At 53.9% G+C, this 13,104-nt stretch overlaps 1 protein-coding gene across 1 annotated transcript in view; it reads left to right on the top strand.

Moving 5' to 3' along the window:
- The window catches only part of PALD1 (phosphatase domain containing paladin 1), a 31,474-nt gene that overhangs the window by 8,054 nt on the left and 10,316 nt on the right, over window positions 1–13,104 (top strand). The window contains exons 7-17 of the mRNA XM_028109679.2: window positions 62–213; window positions 565–664; window positions 858–962; window positions 3,296–3,391; window positions 3,820–3,948; window positions 4,440–4,556; window positions 4,648–4,803; window positions 5,130–5,312; window positions 6,420–6,560; window positions 6,779–6,850; window positions 8,836–8,976. Coding sequence (XP_027965480.2) covers window positions 62–213; window positions 565–664; window positions 858–962; window positions 3,296–3,391; window positions 3,820–3,948; window positions 4,440–4,556; window positions 4,648–4,803; window positions 5,130–5,312; window positions 6,420–6,560; window positions 6,779–6,850; window positions 8,836–8,976 — 1,392 coding nt within the window. The remainder of the gene's footprint in view (window positions 1–61; window positions 214–564; window positions 665–857; window positions 963–3,295; window positions 3,392–3,819; window positions 3,949–4,439; window positions 4,557–4,647; window positions 4,804–5,129; window positions 5,313–6,419; window positions 6,561–6,778; window positions 6,851–8,835; window positions 8,977–13,104) is intronic.

Below are 13,104 nucleotides of genomic sequence, written 5' to 3'. Positions count from 1 at the left end.
ACTTGGTCCCGGCCGAGGGTTTCCAGGGCACGCTGTTGTTGACGGTCACGGTCTTTCCCAGGAAACCCCCAGCCTCCTGCAGCTCCGAGATGCCCACGGGCCTCCCCCTGCTCTCCTCTTCAGCTGCCAGACAGGCGTGGGCAGGACCAATCTGGGAATGACCCTGGGTACCCTCATCTTGTTTCACCACAGCGGGGCTGCCTCAAGGCCGGAGTGAGTGTCCCAAGGAACCTCAGGGATGAGGAGAGGAGGGGGTAGGGCTGCCAGAGTGCTGGGGTCGTGTCAGGAGCCCAGGGCTAGAGCTGGAGGTGGAGCATGTGGGGTTCATTTCCTGGGTTGCCACAGACTTGCTGAGTAATGCGGAAAAAAGCCACTTGACCCTTCTGGGCCTCAGTTTTCCCACGGGGAAAATACCCATTGCTTCCCCCAACCTGAATGGGAAGGAAGACTTGGAGACTGTAGTCCAGTGCCCCTCAGCGGCCATGTGAATGGAAATGTCAACAGGGGGGTGGTGGTAGAGGCCTCTGGGCGTATTGCTTATGCTACTGACCCCTTCCTTGTCAGGGCTGTCCCCCTGCATACCAAGCCACTGCCCCTGGAGCAGCTCCAGCTGATCCAGAGTTTTCTCCACATGGTGCCTCAGGGGAGGAAGATGGTGGACGAGGTGAGCCAGGGGGCTGGGGGCAGGGGCCGTGGAGGGGCATGCACTCCTCCGCTGGTGGGGTCTCTTCCTCCCCTGCACTGCCCCCTTTTTGACAAACCATCCTTTCCCTTTCTCTTCCCTTCCGCCTCCGCCATCTTTGCTTGGCCTTGTGGCCCTCTTTCCCTCCCTTCCCTGCCCTGGTCGCGGGCACCAGGTGGACAGAGCCATCACCGCCTGTGCCGAGCTGCATGACCTGAAGGAGGTCATCTTGGAGCACCAGAGGAAGCTGGAAGGCCCCCGGCCAGAGAGCCCAGCCCAGGTGAGGCCTGCAGAGGGTCTGCTTTCTGAGTCCTGCGACCTCGTTTTGTTAAAACCTCTTGACTGGCTTCTTTCTGACTGACTTTTCCTGGTTGCTGCTTCTCCCAGAGAACAGAGGCGTTCAGAGGAAGGGGAGCTAGAGGAGCTGGGCCTGCAGGAAAGATGGACAAGGAAGAGGGAAAGTTTACTTTCCCTGGCCAGGTCCCCTTGCTACAGAATAAACAGGATGGAGGAAGGGGCTGCTGGCCAGGGTGCCGGGGGCCTCTGGATCCAGAGCCTTCCCAGACTGCTCCTGGTTCCCCTCCGCGAGTCAGTCCCTTGCTGTTTCCTTGGGTAGGCCAGGGTCTGGTCCAGCCTGCTGCTTCTGGAAGAGTGATGGGCTCTGGGCTGTCTCAGCAGCCCTGTCCCTCAGCTCTGGGGAGAGGCCTTGTCTTGAGAGTTGCACAGTGCATGGAAGGAATCTAAGGCCTGCAGAGACTTTTTCTCCTGCGACACTTTATTTTCTATTTATTTATTTATTTATTTTAAGATTTTATTTATTTATCCGACAGAAAGAGACACAGCGAGAGAGGGAACACAAGCAGGGGGAGTGGGAGAGGGAGAAGCAGGCTCCCGGCTGAGCAGGGAGCCCGATGCGGGGCTCGATCCCAGGACCCGGGGACCATGACCTGAGCCGAAGGCAGACGCTTAACGACTGAGCCACCCAGGCGCCCCTCTTCTTCGACACTTTAAAAAAACATCTTTTGAAAGCAAGAGTATAGTATGGAAAATTGAGAAATTGGAGAAGGCAGAAAGTCAGCCATCATGCCAGCACAGCCGCTGGGAGCATTTGGGGCCAGCTTCCTTCCTCCCACGTGCTTCGTCTGTGATGTTCTTGTGTCGGGCGCCCCAGGGCACGTTTGCAGCCTGCATACAGCCCTTCTCCTCAGCATCCCTGTGCCAGCCTTGCTTTCCGCATCGCCGTTCTTGCCGGCTGTGTGACTTCAGCCATCGTTGGCCTCTTAGGTTAAGAGCGTGGCCTCTGCCCTGACCACGTGGGGTCCAGGCCTGGCTCTGCCACCTACAGGTGTGTGGACGGTGGGCCACCTGCTTCACTGCTCCGTGCCTCAGTTTCCCCGCTTGTAAAAAGGGAGCCACGAATAATAACCAACCCATAGAGTTGTGAGGATCGGCTGAGATAAGAGCCATGAAGCTCTTAGAAGGGAGTCTGCGTGGAGCAGATGTCCCTGGGATGTCACCTGTCATGGTTTACTAACCACGTCCCTCTGGTTGGACAGTTGAGTTGCTTCCAGTTCCTTATCAATGTAAATTCTTTTGCATCAAGATAACTTCATGAAAATGAAGTTGTTGTGTATTTAGGATTTTTTCCTCAGTCTAGATTAGAGGTTGGCAAACCGTGACCCATGGGCCAAACCTAACCCACCACCTTGTTTTCGTGAATAAGTTTTATCGGAACATGGTCTTGCCCATTCAGTCCAGCACCGTCCGGCTCTCTCACGCTGCAGTGGCCGAGTTGGACAGGTACAGCAGAGACCCCGGAATATTTACTGCCTTTTATAGAAATAGACGTTTGCTGACCTCTGGCCTAGATTCCCAAAGATGGGGTTCAGTGTAATCAAAGGGTATGACCTTTCTTTCGGGCCTCTCTGAATCTCACTTGCCCTCCAGAAGGTGGTACTGACCCAGCAGGTGAACCCTGAGATCCGAAGGTGGAGAGAGGGAGCTTGGGATTCTCTCTGACAGCTCCTTACCCCCAGAGCATGCTGGGCTGGGGTTAGGGCATTTGTTTGGGGATCCAGCTCTCCCTGCCATCAGCGTCATGATTGAGCAAGTCAGTTCATTTCTCAGAACCTTGGTAAAGTAAGGGTAAAAATCATGGCCCCCTTGGAACACTGTTATGATGGTCTTTTTGTTTTCTTGTGGGGTGGGTCACAGTTCTTAAGGGAGGGCCTCTGGCTTAGAGAAGGGTGTTTATGTACTTGCTTCCTCAACACGACTGTGCACGGCCCTGCATGTGTACGGCTTGGTGCAAAGAGGGGAGGTCCCAGCTTGTCTCTGGGCACAGGCCTGGAGGGCGAGGCGGTCCCTGGGTTGATAGCAGTGGCTCTGGGGTAGTCACCAACTGCTTCCCCTGGGCCACAGATTAATTGCAGCAATTCAGAGAGTGGTTAGACGCTCAGAAGAATATCCAGCCTGGCAGAAGTTACAAAGGGAGGGGATAGATGGTGTTCTGGGGATTTCTGAGGCTTAACTCCTGCCCTTCTGGGGATGAGGACAGGGTCGCCCCGAGCCCTGTCTTCACCACCCACCCCCTTCTGGGTCACCTCCTCTCAGGGAAGCTGCAGCCAGCACGGTGTCCGGCAGAGGGCGCTGCAGAGCCTGGAGCGATACTTCTACCTGATCCTGTTTAACTACTATCTCCACGAACAGGTGTGGCTGGGGGATGAGTGGACCCACAACCCCTCCTCCTGGAGTCCCTCCAGCCCTGTCTCCCACGGTGACTGGCAGGTGGAACTGGGGAGGAGAGGGGGCGGCGTGCGTGTTTGTTCCAGAGGAAGGTGGGTGTGGGGGACGTGGAGAGACCCCGATAGAGTGGTGGTCCTAGAGCAGGTCAGGCAGAGAGAGGGCCTACCTCTCTCTCTCTCCCCCCTGGGCCCCAGTCTCTGTACCCTTAGCTGGGGCATTGGGGCCTGGCAGGATCTTGCTTCGGACCTCCTGGTCCTGTCTCCTCACCCCCTCCTCCCTGCCCTGGACCATGATGGATGTCTCTTGGGGCTCCCCCACCACAGGGCCAGCTGGGAGAGTTTGGGATGGCCTTGTGTCCCTGAACTCCCATCTCTCTCTGCCTCGGGCTGCAGTATCCGCTGGCCTTTGCCCTCAGTTTCAGCCGCTGGCTCTGTGCCCATCCTGAGCTGTACCGCCTGCCTGTGACTCTGAGCTCAGCGGGGCCTGTGGCCCCCGGGGACCTCGTCACTAAGGGCTCTCTGGTGAGTGTGGCCGGCTGGCTGGGGAAGTGGGAATGGGTGTGGGCTGGCCCCGGGGCTGGTGGGCCCTTGATTCCTGAGGGCTTGGGTTAGACATTGCCGCCCTTCCCAGAAGACAAAGGGACGATGGCCTTTGGGGCGGCAGACTCTTCCTGTGAGTGACATGGGGTTGATCTCCGGTTTCAAGAAGTGTTTGCAGCTTTGGCCACTGCTGTCATTCCCTCTCCTCGTTCTCAAACCCACGTGCTCCAGGCGAGGAGGCAGGAGGCCTGGTTCTGATGTCTGCCACCAGCCTCTCCCTGTTGAGCCTCAGGTTCCTCATCTGGAGGGTGGGCACTATTGCCTTTCTCCTTGCCAGGGCGGTGATGAAGTGCCAAGTGTGCAGAAGTGCTTGGTAAACTGTAAAGAGCTGGTCCCTGCCCTGCCCTACCTTGGGCTGGGCTCTGAATCTCAGTCAGCTGCTGTGGGTCCCAGGCTTGCTGCTCTCCCCGCAGGGGGCGGACGACCTCATCTCTCCAGACGCACTCAGCACCGTCAGAGAGATGGATGTGGCCAACTTTCGACGGGTGCCCCGCATGCCCATCTATGGCACAGCCCAGCCCAGCGCCAAGGTGACCACCCCAGGGGCCCTACGTCCACTTGTGGGCTGAGTGGGGTTATGGTTGAGCCCTTTCACTGATGGCCCTTCTGTCTCCCCCCTAGGCCCTGGAGAGTATCCTGGCCTACCTAACTGATGCCAAGAGGAAGCTACGGCATGTCGTGTGGGTCAACCTGAGGGAGGAGGCCGTGCTGGAGTGTGATGGGCATACCCACAGCCTGCGGTGGCCTGGGCCCCCCATGGCCTCCGACCAGCTTGAGGTGAGGCCCTCCTGCCTTCCGCACACCCCTACCTTGGAGGCCTTCTGGGAAATTGGCTTGGGAGGGTCTTCAGAAGGTCCCATGCTCCTCTTGTAAGATGGAGAAACTGAGGCCCCGAGAGGAGCAGACTCAGGGAGTGGCTGATTCAGGACTCCCACGGTGGCCATCTCCCTGGATCTGGGTCTGGCTCTGATCCCTGAGGCTCAGGAAGGGGCAGGGGTGCCCCCAAAAGCCAGGACTGGTCCTGGCCATGGCAGACTCTGGCCCTCGGGGCTGGCCTGGAGGCTGCCTCAGTGGCCTGAGCCCTCTGCCCCACCCTCCTCTAGAACCTGGAGTCTCAGCTGAAGACCCACCTGAGTATGCCTCTCCCAGGCACGGGGGATGCACCGACCCGCAGGTTCCAGACATGCCTCACCATGCAGGAGGTCTTCACCCAACACCGTGGGGCCTACCCCGGCCTCACTTACCACCGCGTCCCCCTGCCAGACTTCTGCGCCCCCTGCGAGCAGGTGAGGGGGCTGTGTAGGCCTGGCCTCTAGGCAGCCAGGGGAGGCCCTCTCCCACCCCCGCTCTGGCCTGGGCCTTGGCTGTGGGTGCAACTCCCCCGAGGGACTGGGAGCATGTTCCACGAGCCTTCACATATGACCAAGTGGTTTATTCGCTCGGCGCCTGTGTGCTTATTACGTGTCGTAGGTGTGTGTGTGGGAGCACACCCATGGTGTTTGTGGTGAATGTGCGTCTGTGAGGGAGACGTGTCTGGAGTGTGTGTGGGTATCACTGTGGAGTGTGTACATGCATGTGATGGGTGTGTGGGTCTGGCATCTGTGATGTACGTCTTGTCTTTACCAGGGGGTACGTGGCAGGCGTGTCTGGAGAACTGTGGGGTGTGGAATGTGTATGGGGGTTTGTGGGTGCTTGTGTGTGGCCAAGGCTGTTTGTGTGTTCTCTGTAGGTTTGTGTCTTTGTAAGTCTGTGTAGTTTGTGTGTCTTAAGGTCCATGGACACGTCCGTGGTGCGTGTGCCCAGCTCTAACTGCATGCGGGTCGCTGCGTGCCTGTGTGATGCATCGGTTGTTTGGGTGACGTGTCTATGCGGGGTGTGGTTCTGGGCCTGGGGTTTGTTGGGGGCCCCTGATGGGCAGCCTGTGAGAGGCAGCGACGGGGGCTTGTAGTTCCTGCCTCTGTGGGTCTGGTTGCCTGTTGTTTGTCGCCCCCTGGTGGACCCGTGCTGCAGTGATCTGTTGGGGTCGGACCCCTGCCCTCAGGCTGGGACCTGGGTTGGGTCCCTCTCAGGCAAGCAGCCAGGCCAGGGGTCCCTGCGCAGCCCCCGGAGAACACAGCACGTGGGAGTGGCATACGCATGTTTCGAACCCTGCCTGGCGGAGGGTGTGTGTGTGTGTGTGTGTGTGTGTGTGTGTGTGTGTGTGTGTGTGTGTACGCGCACCTAGGGGAAGCGGGGGAAGGTAGCAGGGGCGTGGCTGTTTACAAGCATGTCGTCTTGTGCCGGCTGCCCCAGGACCGCTGCTTTGGGGTTGCCATTTGGAGGGGCGGGCCACGTCGGGAGTCTGCAGCCTGGAGCCCCGGCCGCCTGACTCAGACCCTGGTCTCCCCACCCAGGATTTTGACCGACTGCTCGAGGCTCTGCAGGGTGCCCTCGCCAAGGGCCCGGGCACTGGCTTCGTGTTCAGCTGCCTCAGTGGCCAGGGCCGGACCACGACCGCCATGGTGGTGGCCGTGCTGGCCTTCTGGCACATCCAGGTATATGTGGCCAGGGCAGGGTGGTACTCGGCCCCGGGGACCCTGGCTGTGGCAGGAGCGTGTGGGACGGGGATGGTGCATGGTGTGGAGCATCTCGCATCAGTCCTGGGCAGAGGGCCTGGGGGCCGGCAGAGCCCCGGCAAAGGCTTCCTCACGTGGGGGGGGGGGGCGCGGCCTGGGTGGACGTGCTCCCTGCCCCAGCAGCTGTCCTCCCCCAGGGCTTCCCCGAGGTGGGCGAGGAGGAGCTTGTGAGTGTGCCTGATGCCAAGTTCACCAAGGGCGAGTTTGAGGTGAGCGCACCCCACGGGGCCCCCCGGGGACACCTGGTGAGGGGAGAGGGCGAGTCTTGCTGGCAGGTCTGGGGGATCTTCAGAGCTCCTCTTAATTATATCACCTTCTGGCACCTCCTCATCTCAGTGCTCCCCTGCTCCCATTTCGCAGATGAGCAAACCAAAGCACAGGTCAGCTTGGCTCTGGGCCCTGACAGATGGCTGTTGGAGAAGAGGGGGCTAGACTGACCCCCGTCAGCCTGGCCCTGCTGCTGGGCTGCTCTGTGCCTTGGGGGAGCCCCTGGCCACATCTTGTCTGGGTGACACTGATGCCTGCTTCACCAGCTGGAGCTGGTGACCTTGCTGCTGGGCCATGGCCTGCCCCACCCCACTCCTATTTCAGTCCAGGGCACTGGGTGGATGGCCACTCACATTTCCGATTTAGTCACCCCTGTATTGTGCCCCTGCTACATGTCATCAGCCCAGACACCCTGTAAGTAGGCAGCAAAGTCCCTGTCTTACAGGGGGTGGGGAACGTGGCGCTCAGAGCTGGCGTGTGGCTCCCTGGTGTCGGCGCTGTGGTCGGCTCCTGCCTCGTCGACTGGCCTCATCACATTCCCCGCACTCCCCGCTGTCCCCGCTGTCTTGTCACCCTGGCCTCTGCGTGCTCCCTCAGCTTCTCGGCCTTTGCATGTGCTCTTCCCTCTCCTGAAACTCCTCTCTTCCTTCTTGCTGATTCGCTGATTCTTAGATTTTTATTTTTTTCATTGCGGTAAAATGTACCTACCATGTAATTTGCCATTTCAACCGTGTTTAAACGTACGGTTCTGTGGCAGTGAGTACATTCACTTTGTCGTGCAACCAGTACCACCATCCGTCTCCAGAACTTTCTCTTCATCGCAAACTGACCATATCCATAAAAACAGTAACTCCCCATTCCTCCCTCCCCAGCTGCTAGTGACTCCTGTTCTCCTTTCTGCCTCTATGGATTTGACTGTTCCATATACCTCATACAAGTAGAATCACCCAGTATTTGTCCTTTTGTGTCTGGTCTATTTCATTTAACGTGATGTCCTCAAGATTCATCCATGTTGAGGGTCTATTAGCTTTCACTCCTTTTTCAGGCTGAGTGTTATCCTATTGTACATAGGGACCACATTTTGTTTATCCACTCATCTGTCGGTGGACACTTGGGTTATTGTCACCCTTTGGTGATTGTGAGTCATGCTGCTATGAACTACAGGAGTACAAATACCTGTTCAGATATCTGCTTGCACTTTCAGAAGTGGAATTGCTGGGTCATGTGGCAACCTGTTTAGTTTTTAAACAACGGCCATATCGTTGTCTGTGGCAACATATCCACCAGCAAAGAAAGCACAAGAGGTTTAGTTTCTCCACGTTTTTGCCAACACTTGTTGTTTTCTGTTCTGATAGTTTGCCATCCTGGGGGATGTGAGGTGGCATCTTATTGTGGTTTTGAGTCCCCTTTCCCTGATGATGAGTGATGCTGAGCATCTTTCCATGTGCTCGTTGGCCACCTGCATGTCTTCTATGAGGAAATGTCTGTTCAAGTTCTTTGCCCATTTTTGATTTGGTTTGCTTTGTTGTTGAGTGACGGGAATTTTTCAATATATTCTGGATATCAATCCCTTAGCAGATTTGCGATTTGCAAATATTTCCTTTCATTCTGTTGGTTGCCTTTTCACGCTGTTGATGGTGTCCTTTCTTTTATCGCCTGTGCTTCTGATGTCCTGTCCAAGAAGTCATTGCCACATGCAAGGTCATGATGTTTTCCTCTCTGTTTTCTTCCCAGAGTTTTATGGTTTTAGCTCTGTGTTTCTGTCTTTGATCTGTTTTGAGTTACATTTGCAAGTGAATATCTGATTTTCCCAGCACCACTTGTTGAGATGGGCCTTGAGGTTGTCCTTCGTGTGGGGTGAGCCTGTTGCTGGGGCTGGCGGGCCCACCTACCCCCCTTGGTTTTCTCTGTGTTCCCCTGGCCCCAGGTGGTGATGAAGGTGGTGCAGCTGCTACCCGACGGGCACCGCGTGAAGAAGGAGGTAGATGCGGCCCTGGACACAGTCAGTGAGACCATGACGCCCATGCACTACCACCTGCGGGAGATCATCATCTGCACCTACCGCCAGGTGGGCCTCGCCCTGACCCAGGTGTCCCTCCCCCAGTGCACAGAGACGTTGTGGCTGACTGGATGTGACGTGGCTAGGGCTGCCGTGGGGCCCTCATCGGTTCTGTTACTTCCTCATCTTCTGGATGTGACCTGTGAAATGGAAACACGCCCAGCCCCAACTCACCCTGGCTTGATTCGGGGGTGCTTGACGAGGTGTGTGTGCCGGTGATGTTCAGAGTATTTGACAGCTGTTGGCAGCCCTGGGACCAGTCAAGGATGTGGCAGTCAGAACCAATGCCCTGTCCTGACCCCTGTGGTGTCAGATGTTAACCCTTCGGGTTCTGGGTCGTGGGAGGTGCCGAGGGTCCCGGGCAGGAGTCAAGTTGGTAGATGGGGCCACTCCAGGGGCTTGGCAGGTGGCCATTTAATGACCAGCAGGGCAGCCGTTCAGTGTTTTAATGGCTGATGCCGCATGACTGCCCACTCAGGACCTATGTATGTCTGTGCTGCCCGCGGGCTGGGGCTGGCCCCCAGATTGACCTCCTCAGTTAAAAATTGTGTTTGGATGACTCATGAAATGATAAAAATGAAATGGTTTCCATAAAGGTACAAATTTTATGTAAAAATCCAGAATTTCAGCCTATTTAGAAAAAAAAATGGGCCTTTCCATTAGCTGTCTGTGGGGCTCTGTCCTACACAGCTCTTCTGGCCCAGTCAGATGACTTGACATTATCTTCTGATTACCACGTTCACCCACCCCCATTCCAGAGGCCAAGCTGCTGCTGACCTCAGCAGTGGGAGGGTAGGGATCCCTGAACCCCATCCCAGGGCTCCTTGCTGGCGGATTGGTGGGGTGGGGTGGGGGTGGAGCAGAAGCAAGATAGAGAGTCATTCCCCAGTGTGGCCACTAGGTGGTCTTAGTGAGCTGGGCCTGGGCCAGACTCTTCCAAGAGGCTGAAGAGCAGAAGGCCTTCACTCTCTAATCCAGTCCTTTTCACCCTGGCGGCGGCATACTAGTTTCACACGGGAGCTTTGAAACATTCCCATGCCTGAGTTCCATCCATAGAGAGTCTAATTTACTAGGTCTGTTTGGGGAGGGGGCCAGCATGTGAGTGTTTTTTTGTACAGTTCCCTGGGTGATTGCAATGCATAGTCAAGGTTGAGGACCACGTCGTCTAAGCGGGAGTCCCCAGCTGCAGTGAGTTTCAAGATCACCTGGAGAACCCGTTGCTGGGCTCCAGTTCTGAGTTTCTGATTCCGTAGGTCTGGAAAGCTCTTAGGTGATACTGATGCTCCTGGTGGGGGGGGGGCACACTGGGGGATCTGCTGCAGTCGAGTCTCACCCTCTTGCTGTCTTCTTAATAACAGCTTTATGGAGATAGAATTCACATACCATATGATCCAGTTATTTAAAGTGTGCAATTCAATGGTTTTTAGTACTTTCACAGAGCTGTGTGGCCATCACCACAACCAGATACAGAACATTTTCATCACCCCATTTCGCCCTTCCCCAACCCTAGGCAACCGTGAATCTACTTTCTGCCTCTATGGATTTGCCTATTCTGGACATTTCATAAAAATGGAATCATACAGATGTGGTCCTTGTGACCAGCGTCTTTCACTCAGCATGATGTTTTCAAGTTTCATCCGTGTTCTAGCATGGATCATTACTTTGTTCCTTTTTGTGACCAATATTCTATTGTATGGATACATCACATTCTGTTTTTGGTGTCATGCCTCATCTAAGGTCATGAGAATTTACCTCGAAGAGGTAAGTAGATTTCTTCTAAGATTTTATAGTTGTAGCTCTTACATTTAGTCTTTGATGCATCTTAATTTTTATATATGGTGTGAGGTAGAGATCCAGCTTCATTCTCTTGCTTGGAGATATCCAGTTGTCCCAGCACATGTGTTGAAAAAACAATTCTTTCCCCATTGAATTGTTTTGACATCTCTAAAAAAAGCCAATGACTGTAAATGTGAGGGCTTATTTCTGAGATTTCAGTCCTGTTCCATTGATTGCCTGTTCTATGCCAGTACCATACTGCCTTAATTACCATAGTATTGTAGTGAATTTTGAAATTAGGAAATGAGTTCTCCAAGTATGACTTCTTTTTCAGAACTTATTTTGGCTATTCTGGGTCCCTTGTATTTCCATATGAATTTTAGGATTAGCTTGTTAATTTCTGAAAGAAAAAAAAAGCCAACTGAGATTTTGATAGGAATTTTGATGCAGATCAATTTGGGAAGTATTGCTATCTTAACAATAGTTACTCTTTTGATGCATAACGTGAGATGTCTTTCCACTTATGTAGGACTTCTTTGTTTTTTTACAAGATATTTTATGGTTTCTAGAGTGTGAGTTTTACACTTTTTATATTCAATTTATTCATAAGTAGCTTATTGCTTTTGTGTTATTGTAAATGGAGTTAATTTCTCAATTTCATTTTTTAGTTTGTTAATTGTTACTATGTAGAGAGACAATTGATATTTGTATATTGATCTTCTATCTTGCAAACTTGCTAAACTAATTCATTAGTTTTGATACTTTCTTTAGTGAATTTCTTAGAATCTTCTGTTTACAAGATCATGTCGTATGCAGGTAGAGATAGTTTTGCTTCTTCCTTTCTAATTTGGATGTCTTTTATTTAATTTTCTTCCTTAATTGCCCTGGCTAGATCCTCCAGTAGAATGTTAAGTAAAAGTAGCTAGCACAGACACCCTCTCTTGTTCCTGATCTTAGGGGGAAAGCTTTCAGCCTTTCACATTAAATCTGATGTTAACTGTAGCTTTTTCATAGACACTCTTTGTCAGCTTGAGAAAGTTCCCTTCCGTTCTTAGTTTACTGAGTGTTTTTTTTTTTCATGAGGAGATGTTGAATATTGTTAAATGCTTTTTCCATGTCTGTTGAGATGATTATCTTGTTTTTTGCCCTTTATTCTATTGATACGGTATGATATTTTAATTGAAGGTATTAAACCAACCTTGTATTCTGGGATAAATCCTGCTCGGTCATGGTGTGTCTTTTATGTTGCTAGATTTGGTTTGTTGAGGATTTTTGCCTCAGATTCATGAGAGATCTTGGTCTCTTATGTCTTTGTTCGGTTTGGCGTTAGGATCCTGCTGGCCTCACAGAATGTGACTGTCTCACTTTTGCAGATGAGACCGGAACCTCAAGAAGGGAGAGGCCATCATATGTGCATTAGTCAGCTGGGGCCGCCACAACAAAATACCACAACCGCATGGCTTAAACAACAGAAATTTGTTTTTTCACATTGTGGAGGCTGGAAAGTCCAAGATGAAGGCTCTTACCAATTTGTTTCCACTGAGCACTCTCATCCTGCTTGCATATGGCTGCCTTCTCACCTTGTCTTCCCACGAAGAGCTCTCGGGTTCCTCCAGACTCAGATGAGCCTGGAGTCTGTGATGAGGGTCTGGGTGACCAGGGTGGGCTGGGAGAAGGAAGATGGAGGGGTTCCTGAGGGGAGGTTAGGAGTTGCTAGAGGCCAGTGCTGGAGGCGAGGGGACCAAGACCCCATACGTCCCGACTCAGAAACAGCATGGGAGGTACCCCCCCCCCCCAACCCAAGGCTCACTGTGCATTTTCACATCTACGGTCTGGCTCAGTCCTTACTCTGTATCTGTGCCTGAGGAAGGGCAGGCTGTACCATCACATCCATGTTTGCATTTGAGGAAGGGAGGCACTGGGCTTGCCCAAGAACCTACAGCTGGTGGTTGGCAGGAGGAGAGCGAGACCCCAGACCCGGATTCCCAGGTCGGGCCCTCTCCGCCCTGCCATCCCGCCGCCCAAGTTGGAGGAGGCAGTTTCACCTTCCTCCCACCTCAAGCCCTGCTGCTGGGGGCAGTGGGGGAATCAGAACTAGAAGCCACGACCCGTGCCCTTGTGTCCCCAGCCTGAGAAGGCTAGAGGACAAGAGCACATTGCAGACTCAGGTCATAAGCACAGAGCAGGGATGGGACTAAAACTGTCCGCACATTTTCCACAGAGACAGGCCTTCCCTGGTCTGACAGCCTTGACTCCCTCTCTGCCTGGGCCTGTGCTAGGCTGCCTGGCCTCTGCAGGTTGCAGCCCAGCGATGTGTCCTCCACTCTCCAGAGGGTCAGTGAGCCTGGGCTGGGACCTGAC

This window comes from Eumetopias jubatus, unplaced genomic scaffold, assembly GCF_037043125.1.
Source record: "Eumetopias jubatus isolate StellerSeaLion01/CBP00866 unplaced genomic scaffold, mEumJub1_p1.0 scaffold_17, whole genome shotgun sequence".
Classification (NCBI taxonomy): domain Eukaryota; kingdom Metazoa; phylum Chordata; class Mammalia; order Carnivora; family Otariidae; genus Eumetopias; species Eumetopias jubatus.
The sequence above is the reverse complement of the archived record's forward strand: the minus strand, read 5'-3'. Positions and strand labels throughout refer to the sequence as shown.